The 19,313-nt window shown below is 33.3% G+C and overlaps 1 protein-coding gene across 2 annotated transcripts in view; it reads left to right on the top strand.

Annotated features, from left to right (window-relative positions):
• ASB3 (ankyrin repeat and SOCS box containing 3) overlaps positions 1 to 19,313 on the top strand; it is a 90,842-nt gene that overhangs the window by 50,965 nt on the left and 20,564 nt on the right. For both annotated transcript variants that reach the window (XM_011363966.2, XM_023532871.1), the window contains exons 4-8: positions 3,372 to 3,484; positions 4,076 to 4,211; positions 6,373 to 6,550; positions 8,558 to 8,755; positions 18,725 to 18,982. In XM_011363966.2, coding sequence (XP_011362268.1) covers positions 3,372 to 3,484; positions 4,076 to 4,211; positions 6,373 to 6,550; positions 8,558 to 8,755; positions 18,725 to 18,982 — 883 coding nt within the window. The remainder of the gene's footprint in view (positions 1 to 3,371; positions 3,485 to 4,075; positions 4,212 to 6,372; positions 6,551 to 8,557; positions 8,756 to 18,724; positions 18,983 to 19,313) is intronic.

The raw sequence follows: 19,313 nt of genomic DNA on the forward strand, positions 1-19,313 counted from the left end.
CTGCTTAGACTTTAGCTCACCACACCATAATCAAGAAATCTCCCCAGGCAGAAAGCTGAGGTAATTATAGGGCTCACCTCATGTATTGTCCCTCTCCCAGGAATCAGTCTTCTACTTGTTGTTTAATGCCAAAAAAAGTCTTTGTATTTTGTTCACTATTAACAATAGTTAATGGTAGGATGGCTAGTTTAGTACGAGTTATATTGTTGTATCCAGAAGTATAATTTTGAAGCCCACTCAGTTTGGAGAGGGAATATATTTTTAAAAAGAGAAAAATCTTATTTTCTTTTAGACACTGTTTCCCATTCATCCAGTCATTGATTATTTGTGTGTCCTCTGTCTGTGATTGGCACTGGGCATACAAGTGGGGTGAGACAGTTTCTTTCCTCAAGGAGTGTACTTCTTAGCGGATTAGGAGGCCAACAAATAGGAAGTTTGAGTTTGGTTCTTTTCTTTTTTTGAATAAACTTTTATTGAAATGTAACATACATTGTTATGGTATGGTCCCCTCCCTCACTTTCCAATGTGGTAACTTGTTTTATAAGGACAGAGAAGTTAATCTAGCTTTTCCAAAGGGGAGAGGCTTTCGTAGTAGAAGTAAGGTATACATACACTTTTTAAACCACTGTTTCTTAATTATTAACTGTTAAATTTGATTTATTTTGAAGTAATTAGCAAGAGCTATAAAAATGCTGTTTATCTGGTCATGTGCTGGTTTCATTCTTTTGCCATTGAGAAACATTTTCATTAGGGATGCATAAATCAGATATCTTTATGTATTTATGATATTAAAAGTGAAAACAATTTTTGTCTCTCTCTGTTTTCTATAGTGTATTTAACAATTGAAACAATTTTTTTTTCAAATTTCATTTTTATAACGTCAGCCTAACTCATGAAAAACAAACTTATCTTCACTCTGCTTCCTATATCACTGCCAACAACCTGATAATCTTCAACTCAGGGTCTGGCTATAGAATGATTTTTGCCAGCAATCACTGACGATGAGGTAGGAATTGGATATGAAACAGATTTTCTTCCTTTTCTGTCATGACCTCCATCCAAAATTAGATTGACTTTAGATTGATTATAGAAAAATAACAACTTGAAAACTGTTGTTCTTTCCCTAGTAAAATGTCCTTGAATTTTAACTTAGAAATAAGAAATAAGTCATATTAAACTTCTACTACAGTGATATTATTTCAACTATGATGGTTAAATTTTTGAAATCTCCCAGAGTAAGAGAATTCTTGATTAAAGAACTTCTTATAATCCTGATGGGGGAAATAGCTTTGGTATAAATTCAATATTCAAAATTAATAGAATGTCAATGGCATGTTATTGTCTTCAATAATAATGAGTCCATTTGCTATTTGTTTTATACTTTTAAGTATTTTTATCTTCCTCATTGTTTCATCTATATTAACATTTTCAGATGTGGCCCAGATATCTAAATGCCTTTCTAGTTTTTGACTGAGAGTTTGTTGATTCTCACTTCTTGCCTCCTACTATAGGAGGAGATATGGAATAGCTATGTGTTTGAAATGAAATTAAAAAATCTCATTTATTTTCCAAACCTCCTTTCCTGTTACCAAACACATGAGTCAGACCTTATGTACATCTCTGCTCTCTCGCTTCTTATAGATGCTGATAATTTCCCCAAACTTACAATTCTAAGAAGTCATTGTAATTGCTGTACACCTGCAACATTCACAGTATACCTTATTTGCTAATGGTCTATGTGTAAGTGTATGTGTCTACTTATTTTATTAAGTACTTTATAGCTCTCTTCTGGCTTTCTGTTTTTTTTTCATTAACTCCTCCAGAGTTACTGCCACCTTCGTAGCATAGTTTTGTGGTAGGTAACATTCTGAAGATGCTTAGCCTCATGTATTTGTTCTATCAACTTAATGACTTTATACCTATGTTCATCCTCACTAGGTAGGATTTATAAACTGTTATATGTACATATTAGACAACACGTATCTTGTGCTAACATTAAATTAGATATATAAAAGAAAGTAGAATGATTTGATGAAATTAGTAAAAGGGCACATGATATTTAGCTATCTATAGGTGTTCAAACTATTTCTTCAAAGGATTTAGTTTAGCAGCGATTTGGAAGCCATTAATTTATTTTTTTTAAAAAAATTAAGTTTGTTGGGAGTGATATTGATTAGTAACATTGTATAAGTTTCAAGTGTACAGTTCTATAATACATCATCTATATGTTTCATGTGTGTTCATCACCTAAAGTCTAACCTTCCTCTGTCACCATAAATTTGGGCTCTTTTGCCTTCTTTATCCTCCCTTTATTCCCTTTCCCCTTTGGTAACCACCCTTCTATTGTCTGTGTCTATGAGTTTGTTTGTTTTGTTTGTTCATTTGTTGCTTTCTGTTTTATATCCCACATATGAGTGAAATTTTATGGTTCTTGTTCTTTTCTCTCTGACTTATTTTCCAGGATCCATCCATGTTGTCACAAATGGCAGTATTTCATCCTTTCTCATGGCTAAGTAGTGTTCCATTGTGTATATATACCACATCTTTATTCAGTCATCCATTGAATGATACTTAGGTTGTTTCCATGCCTTGGCTTACCATATATAATGCTGCAGTGAACATAGGGGTACATATATCCTTATGAATAAATGTTTACAAATTTTTGGGTAGATACCCAGAAGAGGGACTACTGGGTCATATGGTAGCTTTATTCTTATTTCTTTTCGAGGAACCTTCATACTTTTTTCCAAAGTAGGAGTCATTAGTTTCAGTTACTATAGTTAAGTAAAATGCAATTCTTTAACAGCCTTCTTTAATTTATCAGGAATCTCTTTTAGTTCAACTAAGCAAGGTTTTACTGTATTTTCATTGATTGATCAAGGATGTTATTTTAACAATGATTGTTGTTTATGATGGCAAAAAATATCTAAGATGTAGAACTTGGAGTATTGCTCTTTCAGTTTGTCAGTGACTGTTGTCATTTGTGATCAAATGATATCAATAAGAAATCTTTTTGAGACTTTCTTCCGACCTGTTTATTCACCCTATTCTCCCAATTGCATTCTTAAAATAGAAACATACTGTCTCCATTACCAGAGAGAATAAATGTTTGCCTCTTGCTTCCATTTCCTCTCTATCTTTTAAATAATTTGTATGTACACAGAAAGAATGTGTATATTAATGAGTTTGGGCCAGACAATTGTGATAAATGTTTTGGCATTGCATGAGTGTATGTTTTGATTTGTTGATAGGAATGATCACAGCATTGTGAGTTCCGAGGTGAATAAGTGATGAGAAAACATCACCAAAGTGTCCAGTCCTACAAACATGCCTTCTTACTGACAATAATTTTTTTGACTGCTATATTGCAGCTGTTGAAAATGGACAGATAGATGTGTTAAGGCTGTTGCTTCGACATGGAGCAAACGTTAATGGATCCCATTCTATGTGTGAATGGAATGCTTTGCACCAGGCTACTTTTCAGGTAACTTCTGAATTTATTATTTCATCTTCATATAAATTGTGTTTTACCCCTTTAGAATGACAGTTCTATACAGTTTTTGCTTCCTACTTGCCTATGATTTATGATGGTTAGTGCAGTACAGAAAAGGCAGTCTAAATGCTAATGATCATTCTGAATAAGCCAACTGCTCTAGTAGTTCCGGCAGCTTTGGGCTGCAGGGATTATCTAAGTTTTTCAATTGTTGATAGCATAGTTAAGAGACCATCAGAATATTTGGGATATAAATTGATAAGGAGCAATGGTTTATTTTTAAGTAAAGCAGTGTGTTTAGAAACTGATAACTCAGTGCTTGAGCTAGCAAGCTAAATTTGCAGGATTTTATAAGGATTATAATTCCTAGAGATCAGTGTTTTATCTGTTTATGTTAAATGGTCTATCTAAAGGTATAGAATAATCTGATTGTTTAATACTTCCTTCTCGTTCAACAATATACTTTTTAAAAAAGTTTTTTCTTTAGTGAGGATAAAAACAAAACAAAACACAGTAATAAGAAAAGATGTACCTTCTATTTTCTTTGTTTTTGCTTATTTAAAATATGAATCTGTGCTTTAGGAAAATGCTGAGATCATAAAATTGCTTCTTAAAAAAGGAGCAAACAAGGAATGCCAGGATGACTTTGGAATCACACCTTTATTTGTGGCAGCTCAGTATGGCAAGCTAGAAAGCTTGAGCATTCTTATTTCATCGGGTAAGATTAATCCATTAGCCTTTGCACTGTTAATATCATGAGTTTTAACTTTGTATTTTCCTAGGGAGAATAATTATTGACTAGATATAAATCAGGTTGTGAAATTTATGGTTTTATGTTTGTGGTAAATAAGAATACATACAACTTGATTTATAAGCCTGGTTACTAAGTGTCTATTACTAACATAATGCAAGGCACAGCTACTAATTTATCTGAGGAGAAACACAATCTATCACTAAAGTGGGTTTATTGGCAAGTTGAATGATGGGGCTGTTTTTTCTTATAGGGACCTAGGCAGTTCCAACTTTCTAGGGTACAAGACTATTTTAGGCTTAATTAATTAATTAGGTAGCTATTTTGTATATTAAGCCTTTGAATTGTATGTGTTGATCTATTGTATGATTATTTAAATGGGTTTATTTCAAAGCATGTTTTTTACTTTATGTTAATAGCAAGATAAACCTGCTAAAGATTTCTCTGTAACAACCATTACGCATTTAGCATTGCCAGAGAAGATGGTATTGAGGTGGCATTCTTACTCTGTATGACATTTCTATAACCAGAAACATTTGTTATTAAGGGCTTTTAAATTCCTCCAAACACTGTGCATGCTCTTGAGCGCTACTAACCTGATGAAGCATAGATAGTCAAAAGCAGGAGGAAGTCTACCAGTTTTGCCATCAGGCAATTAAAAAATTTTTAGTAGTTTTTTTTTTCTTAATTTAGTCTTTTCTCAGTAATAGTGTCCACTTCTTTCTGAGGCTGATAGTAGGTGAAGCATCCACCTTGTGTTGATAGTCTACTTGTCCAGACTTGTTGAATGGCCAGTTGGAATTTCTGAAGGTTCCATAAACTCTCCCTTACCATTTATGTTTTACATAGTTTTTACCCATCTCATGGCTTTGGTTTATTCCAAGTGCACTTATAGAACATCCTTTAGAATAAAAAAATAGTCTTTTTTCCCCTTAATAATGATGATTTTTCTACTGAGATCTAATCCAGAAATTTTAAAATTCTTATGGTAATGCAATAACACCATACTTCTTATACTTAACACATCATTTGTCAATGAGAAAAGCCTGCTATTTTTAAAACCTTCACAGATATTGAGGTCATTTTCAACTTCTTCACATCTTTATATACTGGCATCTAAATAATTGATTAGAGTTATGCTTAAAAATATCATTTCAGAAACCCATTTAAATAGACCTTTTTACTTTTATTGTAGGCTCTATCATGCAATGGTCATGAAGAATAAGGATGTAATGGAGTATAGTCAATGTTTGTTTTAAGGCATAGCTCCCATGTATATCATATGTACTGGATTTTTTTTTTCATAAAACAGCCTGAATTGATTAGCGAGTGACATCTACAAAGGTTCATAATTTAGGTTTTTATTTTTTAATCTATTTCAGTGATGTTTGGGAATGTTACTCATAGTTGATTGTTTGCTTTTCACCTTTTAAATGATTACTTATTGGAATCACATAGTGCTTGCTGGAGGAGAGATTGGTATAAAATAAAGTCTTCATTGAATAGGATTTTTGTTTTAGCTTAAAAATGAATTCTAAAATATTAGTAACTTGTTTTCTTGCTAAAATAAAAGCAAAAACAATTTAAAGGATTACCAGCAAGTTAGGAAAATCAGTATGTTTATACAACAGTATCCCCTGCGTGGGGAAAACTGGTATACAGTTCACCCTTGAACAGTCTGACCCCATGTGCAGTCCAGAATCCATGTATAACTTTTGACTCCCCCCACCACCAAATTAACTACTAATAGCCTCTGTTGACTGGAAGCCTTACCAGTAACATAAACAGTTGATTAACACATATTTTGTATGTTTTGTGTATTATATACTGAATTCTCACAATAAAATAAGCTAGAAAAAAGAAAATGTTACTAAGAAAATCATGAGAAAATACTTTTATAGTACTGTATTGTATTTATCGATACTGTAAGCTTACGTCGCCTGTTTACAAGATGGGAAAAAAATCCGCATGTAAGTGGACCTGCACAGTTCAAACCTATATTATTCCAGGGTCATCTGTACTCTGATACCCCTTTTTAAGGTAGCTGCTTTGAAATATATGTTAATTATCATGTTTCCCCCTCCCCCCCCAAAAAAAAACATTTGTTAAATGTTTTATTTTGTATTAGGTGCAAATGTCAATTGTCAAGCCTTGGACAAAGCTACTCCCTTGTTCATTGCTGCTCAAGAGGGCCACACAGAATGTGTGGAGCTTTTGCTGTCCAATGGGGCAGATCCTGATCTTTACTGTAATGAGGACAATTGGCAGTTACCTATTCATGCAGCTGCACAAATGGGACATACAAAGTAAGTGTTTAGAATGGAAAATAAAAATAATCTCATAATTAAAGAGTGATAAGTAGTAAATCTTCTGGGCCAGACTATCTACAGACAAAATCCTTGGTTTTCCTTTCTCTACCAGTCTGCTGAATGACTAGATCCTCCTCCACACCTGTCCCCCGTGTCGTCCCCAGCTCCTCTTAGTCTTGTACTTTCCTAGTGTAAGACAGGCACAGTGGCTAGAAATAGGACAACCCTGAGGGCTTTCTCAGAGTGTTAGGTCTTCCCCTGCACCCCGATTTCTCAAGCTGTGGCCATCCTCTTCTTCTGTTCTCCAGTTTTGTCCCAGGCATCTTTAGTTAACTATCTATTGGCTTTATTCAAACTGTTTATGTTACCTTCTTCACCCTAGGAGGCATTGAGTTTGTGACCCCTATTGGATTCTAGTCTTTCTGTCGTGTGGTCTGGGTGGTTCTCCCATTTTGAACCCTTTGACTGGACTTCTGTATATCTAATCTCAAGTCCAAACCAATACTTTTCCCTGCTTCTGTTACTTTTCTTCCTTAGCCAGAAATTCCCATGAAATTTTTGGTATTTTCTGGAGAGAGAAACTAAAAGAAAGTTGAAACTACCTGAAATTGGGGGTTACAAGAATCTTGGAAGCTAGTAACCTGGTTATACCTATGAGAATACATAAGTGGCTTATCATAACATAAATTGGCATTGAACAGTTTTAAAAATAATGTTTAAAGTTTTTAGAGTCACAATTGTACAGTAATAACTTCATAACTATCAGTAGTATTATTTAACTATAAAACTAATTGCGAAATTGTCATTAGTATGTTCACATAGTGGGAAAACAGATACTGCAATTTGGTTATTATGCCACTAGGTGGCATGGTATTTTACTATTTCCTTAATTTAAAGATACTTGTTAAGCATGTTTCTGCCTTATTGAGTATAATTTTAACAATATCTTAGGCTTTAAAAAATTTTGGTATTCTTAATTATTGGCTGTTTATTTAAACATAAATCTTAGGTACAGTTATACTCTGAGCTTTAAATTGATACCACAACCCTCTAGGATTTTGTCCTCATTTCTTCTCATTTTGAGAATTCTATTTGTCACTGATGATTTCCTCTGTAGACTACTTCTAAGATAAGTTCTGTGAATTTAAGTTTTCATTAAGTACTGTTATCATTTTAGGCCTTATTACATCAGGAAAAGTAACAAAAAGAAAGAATGTTATAAATATACTTTGGAGTAGCCCTGCCTTTCTTTTTTTCCATAATGAGATGATATTTCCTGGCTTTCATTATCTCTAGCTTTATTTTTAATTTTAGAAAAGTAGACTAGTCTTTTCTCTGCAGCTGACTGCTAGCGGTAAGTTTACAAATAATCTAGGAAATTCTGTTTTAATGATTTTCTTTCGAACTTTTTCTACTTAGCAACTAAGTTCTTTATAAATCTGTTTACAGAGCTCATATTTTTTAGAGAAAAAAATATTTTGGCAGAAATTCTGATTTCTTCCAGATGAAAATACTATTTCCTGTTACCAACTTCAACAACTTTTATTAGTTAGAAAAATAAAACTTTAGTTTGTACTTTAAGAAGAAAAATCATTTATTTCTTGATACAAGTTCATATTTGCTACAATGAGGTTTTAAATGATTAATTGGATTCTAAAATATCTAACATAAAATTTGAATTTTGGGGAGTAGGGTGACGGTGTTAAGGTAGATAATTAGTGAGAAAATATAGAAGGACAACCTGTTACCTATTTACTTGTAGGAACATTATTTAATTCTGTTTTAGATATATTTAAGGACCTCTATATTAAGCAACAATAATAAGCTTAACAGTTTGGAACATATAGCCTGTTATAATTGAATTTAGGTAAAAGCTAAACTGAAGACAGAAAGACTTTTATTAAACCAATCAATGAGTGACTTTTAATATAGGTGCTGCAAAATGTTGCCTGTACTCATGTGCATATGAAAACATTAAGTGCTTCTATATTTGTATACTTGCAGAGTCTTGGACTTGCTGATACCACTTACTAACCGGATCTGTGACACTGGGCCAGACAAAGTGAGCCCTGTTTACTCAGCAGTGTTTGGAGGGCAAGAAGAGTGCCTGGAAATGTTACTCCAGCATGGCTACAGCCCAGAGGCCCAGACGTGCCTTGTCTTTGGATTTAGTTCTCCCATGTGTATGGCTTTCCAGAAAGAGTAGGTATATTTGCTGTATGGACATTATATTTTATGATGAAACTTAATATCTCTTAGTGCTAAATTGTTAACTTAAAAACAAAAAACAAACAAGAAACTCTTGATGATGCACCTCATCCAGTCAAAGTACACTGAAAACGAGGTGATGATGTTAGATTTTTTTTCTTCCCTCTTTGGATCTAGATTATATTTTTGGTGTAGCAGTTTTAGGGACTACTTTCAATGTATTATATAAATGCAGAAATTCTCTGATATCCTTGGTCTTCAAAACAATTCAAGAATTAAAATATACTTCCAGTTATATGATGAATAAAGTCTGAGGAGCTAATGTATAACATGGTGTCTTATAGTTGATAACACTGTATTGTATAATTGAAATTTGCTAAGAGAGTAGAATTTAAGTTCTCTCACTAAAAAGGTAAATATGTGAGGTGATGGATGTGTTAATTCTACGGGGGAGATCCTTTCACAGTATCTGTGCGTGTGTGTGTATATGGACTCATCGTGTTGTATACTTTAACTGCCTTATAGTCTTTATTTGTCAGTTATATTCTCAATAAAGTTTGGGGATAAATAATTACAAATGACTTTATCAGATAAAGTATTGACTGTGTTTCAAGTTATTTACTAATTGAAATTTATCTTTTCAAGACTTGTTATGAGCCTAAAAAGAAAACTTTTGTTTTATAGACATTATTGTATTTTTAATGTATTTGGTATGTAGTATTATTTATGTGAATCACAGTAATTAAATTAGTCTTAAAAACATTTGTTTTGCTACTCTATCATGATCCCATGAAGTAGAGTAAATGGAGACTTACTGTTACTTTATTAGCTTCTGGCCAATGCTTGTCCATAAGACTCCCAGGATTTTAAAGTAAACAGTAAGAATAAGGCTATTTTAAGAAAAGCCATATTGAGTAATATCTATGGTCCATCCAATAATGGGATAAGTTGTGCAGATAGATGCTATTGTTTTTAATGATGCAAAAGAGGTTGCAGTCATACCTAAAATTTCATTTTCTTTTTCTGAATTTACTATTATGGATTGCTATCCACAATTTAAACATTTATCACAAACTTAATTTACCAAGCTTTTTAGTCTCTATCATCTCTTAACATTTGCTATGTAAAATAGTTCATTTTATTTATTCTGAATGTAAGCTTCCAGGTATACATTATGGTCTGAATATTTGGGGTTTTGGTTAATCTGAGTATCTGAAACCCACTCCATGTATAACTTTCATGATTTCATAGAAGTTTGTTGTAACTTCTCAAGTTTTGTCTTTCTAAACACTTTAGTTTTACCATTAGTAAGTCTGCATTGATGACTTTAGTTTGTTGTCTTTTTCCATACTTATCTAACTCCATTATAGTTTATTATTAGGTCAGAATTGAACTTTTAAAAATTAAATCTGAACATAATGATTTTGGATAGTTTGTATGTGTATGTGTCCAATATAATGATGGTCTTTTTTGACCTTCATCCTACCTTTTGGAGGGGTGATATTTTCAGTCTTCTGGTCACAGCAGCTAAGCTCATGCCTCATCATATTATAAGAGTAGTTTGAATTAAACCATGTAACACAGAGTCCCTATTAACCCTGAAACACCTTAATGTTTTTCTGGCTTGAGGAATCAGGTAATTAAAACAATGTGGGACAGAGAGTGTGAGGGGAAGAAGAGTATGTATGAACCTGTGTATGTCCTGAGCTCACCCCAAGCTTTGAATGCACCAGACAGACCCAAAATGTTGAAAATCAAGATTTAAACAAAAACTGAAGTTTCAGCTTAATGCCCTGAGTGGCATACGTAATGGGACCAGACACAAAGCAGCATAGCAAAAGCTTTAAGAACTGAACTGCCATTGGAACCACTGTCTGTAGAGGATGTAACAGAAATTGCAGTCTGGCTTTTCCACGCTACCCACAGTGGGGTCCATAGAGCATTGTTCTCGGTTTCCATTGTAACATAAAGGGAAACTTTCACAATGTCTGGAGCCCTTGATGTCTTGCAAATGAAGGAAGACGTCCTTAAATTTCTTACAGCAGGAACCCACTTAGGTGGCACCAACCTTGACTTTCAAATGGAATAGCGATGGCATCTGCATCATAAATCCGAAGAGAACCTGGGAGAAGCTTCTCTTAATTGCTTGTGCCATTGTGCATTGAAAACCCAATTAATATGTGTCATATCATCAAGGAATACTGCAGTGAACTGTGCTGAAGTTTGCTGTTACCACTGGAGCTACTGCTTTATTCATGGAACATTCCCTAATCCCAGGGCTGACTACCAGCATCTCACAGAGACGTTTTATGTTAATCTGCCTACCATTCTCTGTATAACATAGACTCTCCTCCATGCTATGTGGACATCTCCATCCCATGTAATAACAAGGGAGCTCACTCAGTGGCTCTGATGTGGTGGATGCTGGACCATGAAGTTCTTTGCAGGTATAGTACCATCTCCCATGAACACCCCTGAGAGATCATGCCTAATCTCTGCTTCCACAGAGATCCTGAAAAGACTGAAAAGGAAGAGTGGGCTGCTGTTGAAAAGACAATGACCGAGGAGGAATTTCAGAGTGAAATTCTGAATGAACTACTCTAGCTCCCGAGTTCATTGCTGTTCAGCTAGGTTGCACACTAGTCTGAAGGCCTGTGTGCCTGTTCAGCAGTTTCCTACTGAAGACTGGTGTGTTTAGCCTGCCTCTGAAGACTGGTCTGCAGCTTCCATTGCTCAGGCCACTGAATGGGTAGCAGTAACTAACCACTGTGTGGTCTTAAGCTGTTCTTCCACAACTTTTAAGCAAAATGGAAATAAGGTTGATGGAAAAGAAAGTTTCTAAAAAAGATTGCAGTCTGAATCTAACTAGGTTATATGCCTGCTACAATAAACAAACAAAAATCAGTATTCTTCAAAGGATTATAACAGAAACCAGCATATACACAGCATTAACATTTGCAATGTCCAAGATACAGTCTAAATTATTTGACATGTAAAGAACCATTAAAATATGACCAGTTCTCAAAGGAAAAGATAATATGTGCCGATCTTGAGATGATCCAGGTGTTAGAAATATCAAATTATTAGAAGCAGCAATTAAAACTGCTTTATGAGATAAACACTTGAAATAAATGGAAAGGTAGAAATTCTCAGCTGAGAAATAACAACTATAGAAAAAATCAAATGGAAAATTTTAGAACTGAAATGTATAATACCTGAAATGACATTTACTGTATGGACTCCATAGCAGAATGAAATTGACACAGTCAATTAACTTGAAGATAGACCAATAGAAATTATCCAAACAGAAGAACAGAGAAAAAAGATTGGGAAAAAACAACAACAGCAATAACAAACAGAGCCTCAGAGACCCGAGGGACAATATCTGCAGTTTGACATTTATATCATTAGAGTCCAGGAGAAGAGGAGAAAGAGATTGGCACAGAAAAGTTATGTGACCTAATAATGGCCAAAAACTTTCCAACATTGGATAAAGACATAAATTTATAGATTTAAGACTCTTAGTAAACTGAAACACAGGATAAAGCCGAATAAAAGCATGCTAAAAAATAAACTGCTGAAATCCAAAAGTAAAGAAGCAGCAGTGTAGTGTATAGGGGTTCTTGGTCAGAGACATGAGCTAACAAGCTTTGGCATTTTTGCTATTAGAAATTTTGCTCTGTGAAGTGGCCCTGTTGCATATAGAGCCACTTCACAGAGCAAAATTTGGTTTGGTGGCTTTAAAGGGGCTTATCAGCTGCTTTCTTCCATGTAATTGGACCAAATGTATTCTTAATTAGTAAAGTAGTTTTTCAGTAAGAAATGTCATTAGAAGATATTATTTGTTAGCATGTAGGGAAAAAGCTAAAACATCAAAATATGTTTCAGGAAGTTACTTCTCCTAGTTTTTCTAATTGACTTTTCATTTGTTTGCCTGGGACCCTTGGCAATAGACTTAATTTTTATACATCTCTGCCATTATCACCTACTTTGTGAGGAATTTAATTGAAGAGGAAACCTTTCCCAAGGGCTAAATCTAAAAGATAGTAGTTATTATACTCACATATGCTCGTATTTAATGTGTGTATATAAAGGAGTTGATTTAAGTCTAGTACATAGCACTGTTTTTGGCACATAGTAGAAAAATTTCAAAAATCTCTCCTATTATCCTCCATTTATCTAGAAATTAACATAAATTAAAATTTTAGTACCTGTACTGTACGTTTATATTAGCTGAGGTACATTTATATTAGCTGTTAATTCACATGTCAGTCACTGTATGTGTGATGTGAATATTGTTTGAATATTTTGGAACTCTGTATAAAACTTTGCTGATTAAGCAAGAAAACTCATTCTCCCAGTACGTTTTGTGTTAGTATGTTAAGAAGGTAATGTAGCCAGTTATCTGGGGGAAAAAATTAAAATGGAAAAATTTGTTAATTTTTTGTTATTTCTTTCAATCAGTGTGCATCTTAAAATTTGGATTCTCTACAGTCATGTACCTAAAAATTAAATTAACTAGAATTCTCATTTAAAAAGCAAGGATAATTTAATATAATTTTCATTTAAAATAATTATCATGTTCACTTGCTCCTTAATGAAACAATGTATGGATTTCCTATATTCCATTTACCAATAAATAATAAGAATTTGCATTTTGGTCACAATAATAGTACCAGGGACGCTAGAAGACTCCATTTTCCAAAATTAATGATTAGATATCAAATTTGGAGAGATTTGATAATAGATAATAAGTTTAGTGATATAAGTCTTGAAATTTAATTTTTATAGCAACAAAGTTGTTACAGTAATGTTCATTTGGTGTAAGATTATATGAAAAGATTTAATCAACATTTTTATGTCTTTAGATGTTAATGAATTAAAAACTTATTTTCTCATTTGTATATTTTCTGGTATTTCTCTGACATCTAGAATTTGGTATTTGTGTCCTTCCTTGCACTGTTGGCCTGTTGTGTTCTAGTAAACTTTTATTTGCTTTTACAAATAGTATAATTAATATCAAAGGTGATGAAAATAATAAATATAAATAATGGATCTGAGTTTTAAGCTTTCTCTTCTTTATTGTTTTATTCAGCCAGTTTAACTTTTTAGCTCAGGATTAGCATTCTAAAACATTTTTCTGGGTATCCCTTTGAGAGGATGAGCTTCCATTTGAAGCAGTGACCTTTAGCCCTTCTCACCACTCCAAGGCATGATGGAACGGTGGCTCCTCCACCACTGTACAAAACAGTCTTTGTCCTTTGGGGCTAAAAAGTTAATAGCTATGGTAACATGAAAGCCAGTCTTTCAAGGGCACAGTTGAGTAATTCAACTTAAATGCGAAAAGATGAGAAAAAGACTCCTTTAACTGAAAAATGAAAGAGGAGAGAAGTTGAGAAATTTCAGAACCATTTGAACAAATATAAGCGATCATGGCTCAACTGATCTGATTTGGTCTGTCTTTTGAATTGATATTGATTATTGTTACCATATTAGTTTTGTAGAAGTTGTCCTTGTCATCACACATGGGTACATCCAATAAGATCTACTGTCTTCATTTTATTTTCAGCTAATGGCTGAAAGCCATTCAATAAAACTTACTTTGATAATTTAACTAATAAGTTGGTTAGATATTTAGTTGGCTAATTGAACACAAATTGCTCAGGATGTTTGCCCATTTCTATTTGTTTAAAATAAATCTTGTTGACATGTCGAATTTCCTTTTACAGTGCTTTTTTTTATCTAGGCACTGTTCCTGTGCACATTTTTGAATTTCAAAGAGCAGAATGATGGAAAATGTACAAGCCCAAAGATAAGGCGTAGACATTGCTTTTTTAGGTTTTAAACCTCTCCTCTTTCTTAGTATCTGATGATTTCAACTGTTTATCTAATGAGCAGTTTCTTAATGTGTCACAATTATTTCTTGATATTTATGTTAAATAGATTAGTGGACGTTTGGTCCTGTACAAAATGTCTACTGAGACATTTGGTTCATCACAAAAGGTCCTTGATACTTGGTCCTGTCCAAAATGTCCACGCTTAGAAAACATCCCTGAGTCAGAAAACCCATAAAGTTTATTTATATTCTTGGTTTACAAGATTCATACATAAAAACTGTCATGTTTTATTAATCCAGTAATTGTGTTGTGGCTGTATTATTAATAACTACCCTTCTTGCCTTGGTAGCTTAGCTGCTAATGGCACATGAGATGAGATGGATGTGTGGGTGTGGACCAAATGTCTCTTTGGACCTTTCAGTACAGCACCAAATATCAAGGACCTTTTGGCATGGACCAGATGTTTTTTTTAGACAGTTTAGTCTAGGACTAAATATCAAGGACCAAATATCTCTGTGGATGTTTTGGACAGATCTTAATATCCTGCAGGGATTAAATAGGATGGAATATTTCTTTTTAATCTCCAGGACTTGAAGAGTTCTTCTGATTCTTCATCAGTGCTTGAGAGAGAATTTGATTAAGTCTTAAGAACAATTCATATGTGTGTTCATGTAATTTATCTTTTAACCAAAGGTTGTCTAAGCCCGAAGATCTTCTGTTGCTCAATGACATATAATAATCAAGGTCACAATAGCATGCTGAAGATGCTTGTGTTTCTGGAGCTTACACATATATTTGAGACCTTCTTAATTGCCTTCCCAGAATGGCTCAGGGTATACTGACAAAGTTTTATGATTCTCCAGTTTGTTATATGTTTATTTTTTTGCCACATAATAGATAGTTTTGTTGGAAAAGGGTCTATAATGTAGCACTAGCAAGTTTTATCAGTCTTTTAGGAGTGTGTTTTTGTCTCTTAACACAAGGCAATGTGATAATTGGAAGAAGTTTAGAGCTGGGTTTTCCAAAATGTGTTTTTGTAGAATACTAATTCTGTAGAATGTTAATAGATATTACATGGGATAAAATAGTTAAGTTTGAGAAACATAGGGTTAAGCAATATTAAATAGGTTTCTTTCTTCAAAGGCTTCTAAGAATTTTTCTCATGGTGGTGGTTTGTGAATTTCTAAGAGGGGAATGAATCTACAAAAGTCTGAGAAGTTTGGAAACATAAGATGAACTTATTTTACAATAAATAGAATACTTTTTTGTGTTCATAAAGTTTTGGGGCATTTCATACTCTTTATTATGCTTTTTTCAGATTATTGATCGGATCCTTTGCTTTAATTTTAAAACCGCTGCTTCTGAAATATTTCTGGAAGTTGAAGAAAAACATTTAAGCCTATAATTGGAAACTGTAACTAGCATACTGTTTAAAAATAAGTTTATTCTATATTTCTCCCTTTTCTGGACTCACTGTATACTATAGGGTTCTTCAGATATTTTCATTACGGAGCCTTTTTCATATGGATCATTTTCAGGGACTAGTATTTCATACACCATAGTTTGGGAAACATTTAGCAGTATCATAGTCACTGTTAGATTTTGGTTTAATATTATTATACCAGTTTTACGAGTTCCTAGCTTTGTGACTAATTCTTAGTTGTGAGGATTAAGGTACATCTTCCATGTGAAACATTTAACATAGTATCTGGTACAGAATACTCAATAAGGTTTGTTATAAGGAATGTGTGCACATGTTCCTCTCATCTTTTAGAGATGGATTGGTTTATCTTTTGGCCTTGTTCTTAAATTTTCTTAGCATGAGCCACATGTTTAGGTGCTATGTTGAAATTTTAATAAGAAATCCTCTTGGTTTCGTAATTTTTTCTAAACAAAATCTGTAGCACTTAATCTAATAGGGTGCATTTAAGCCTCACATTTATCTTTGTACTCTGGAGCAAAAGTATGTCCTCTTTAGGAGCTAAATCATTAAGAGCTCAAGTATCTATGGTTAGGCTATTGATGGTTTCAGAGCTTGATGGTTTCAGAGCACTAAAAATGGTTTCAGAGGGAAGAATTTCATCAGTCCTTGAATTACACATGTAAACACATGTGCCCTGAAAATTGCCAGGCTTTTTGGGAATTATGTGTCACATTTGTAATGAGGCAATGTCTTGAGTATTACTCGCAGTTTACCTGCATATTTTTTAGAAGACGTTCAGCAGCCCATATGTAGCTTGTCTGGTTTGTAGTGGAATCTGGAAGTAATAACTACAGGCAAAATAATGAGAGCCAGTGAAATGAGGTCAAAGTGGTTGAAATAAGTTGGTGATAACTAGAACCATCAGTCGGAAGTATGTCCTTTAACATTTCTTGTAGTGCCGGACTGCTAGTAACAAGTCCTCGCAACTTTCCTTTGTCTTAAAACAGTAAAAGGAAAAAAATGCAAACATACAGGGCTGTTTTCAAGAACAATGATATGAATGATGGACTTCCTATCAGGAACAATTAGTAAGATAGTAGACAAACAACAGTTATTGATTTTTATAAAGAAATTTTATAATTATAGATTTCCTTTTCTAATTGCTGTGCAAATAATATAAAAGTAAAAAGAATACTGTTTAATCTTTAACTAAAGAAAAGAAGCACAAATTAGAGAATAAATGAAATAGATTTATAAAAATATACATGGATCAGATGATATTTTACTAATCTATATAGTGATTTAACTGCTTTAAAATCTCCATTTCAAGTTCTGTACATAGGTCCTCAGAAGTAGTTGGTCTCACATGACAATGGTTTAAACATTTTATCTATAATGCCTCTTACTTATTTAGATTCTATAATACTATGATTAATGAAATATTTCTTTTTTATTTGTAGTTGTTTAAAATAGCATTAATGCCAATTTCAAAGGGAGAATAATTTTATTCTTTCATATGCCTTTCATAGTTGTCTACATAGTGAACATTATGTTTACTGAGCTTTGTTATAGTTAAAATTATAAAGTTTTTAAAATGTGGTCACACAACCATTATAATTGCAGTTTTTGATGACCGTATCATATTTTGTACTAAATTTGCTCCTCTATTGTAGAACATTTAGGTAATTTCTTTTTAAAGCTGTTATAGATAATACTGTGCTTAATGTATTTGTGCAAATAGGATATAATTTAAAAAACAGTATATCTCCTGGATAAAGTCCCAAGATTTATGTTCATTATATTTTATTTTAATTTATATGGTATTTTATTTTACATAACATTTATTTTACAAATATTTATATAGTGCTGGTTCTATATAAGATTAGGAAAGGTTAAGTAACTTGTTCTGAGTCACATAGCTAGTAGGTGGCTGAGCAGGCTGGGTCCAGAATTTGTGCTATTATAGCTTTGCTGTGATACTTCTTTCGATACATCTTGCCAGTTAGCTCTCCCAAAAAAGGGTTACACTTATTTTCAATCAATTAACCACAATTTATGAGTATTGGATAATTTCTTTTTTAAAAAAAGTAACCAGTGTAATAGGTACAAAATGATATACTTTTGTTCTGTAAAAGTGCTAGATAAAGAAGATTAACTTAGAAATATAAAGCTATAAGTTAAATTTTTGTTCATTAAAAAAGGCTTTTCTATATATATATATTTTTTAACCATTAGAAATTCGAAAGTAAAGGGGAAATTGACTAAGGTTATTGCTAAACAAAATGGCATTTTAGTGATTCCTAGAATGAGTCTTTTGTCTTTAGGGACAAAGCACATTGTTTAATAACTTTGTTTAGCAAGTATTTTGTAGTAGAGGTACTTAATTGTATAAAGATATCAATCTGAGAAGAGTTTTCTGTTTGTCATTGATAATTTAAAAAATTATTTAAGGTGAAAGTTTAGAATTCTAAGAGCTATCTGTTCATAGTTGAAAATGAAAAACCATGCAGACAGGTATATATTAAAAAGTAAAACTGTCACTTTTCCCTAAACCCCTAGTCTTAAATCCAGTAGACATGTAAAAACCATCCACTATCTCATCTGCTGTTCTTATTTTCCAGCTGTAACTACTATTATTTGTAACAATTGTTTTTTTTAATGTAAAAGTCTAACTTCTTCCTTTTTTTTTCTTTTGTGGTGGAGCTGTGAATTCTTAGGAATTGTGAATATTCTTTTGAAATATGGAGCCCAGTTAAATGAACTTCATTTGGCATACTGCCTGAAGTATGAAAAATTTTCAGTATTTCGCTACTTTTTGAAGAAAGATTGTCCGTTGACACCGTGGACACATATATCCGAATTTATAAATCATGCAATTAAAGCACAGACAAAATATAAGGAATGGTTGCCATCTCTTCTGCTTGCTGGATTTGATCCACTGAATCTACTATGCAGTTCTTGGTGAGAAAGTCTACTGTAGTAGACCTTATCTTTTTGAGTGACTATAATACCTTTAATTTCCCCACTTTCTTGAGATCCCATGTTGGGAGGAGGGTGTATGTGTTTGTGTGTGTGTGACTGCGATGGCTAAGTTGGGATAAGGGAGTTGGGAGGCTTCTAATATAGAGATTGAATGTGAGGACAGATTCCTGGAGAAAGGTAAGTAGGAACAGGAAGGGAAGAGAAAGGGATAGATGCCAGTGAACTCTTCTGAGAGTGATATTTCTACCACTTAGGCCTTTCCTCACGTTTTCCTTAAAATGCCTGTGACAGGTTGGTTGTAGCTGCTTTG

The sequence above is a fragment of the Pteropus vampyrus genome, unplaced genomic scaffold (genome assembly GCF_000151845.1).
Source record: "Pteropus vampyrus isolate Shadow unplaced genomic scaffold, Pvam_2.0 Scaffold91, whole genome shotgun sequence".
Classification (NCBI taxonomy): domain Eukaryota; kingdom Metazoa; phylum Chordata; class Mammalia; order Chiroptera; family Pteropodidae; genus Pteropus; species Pteropus vampyrus.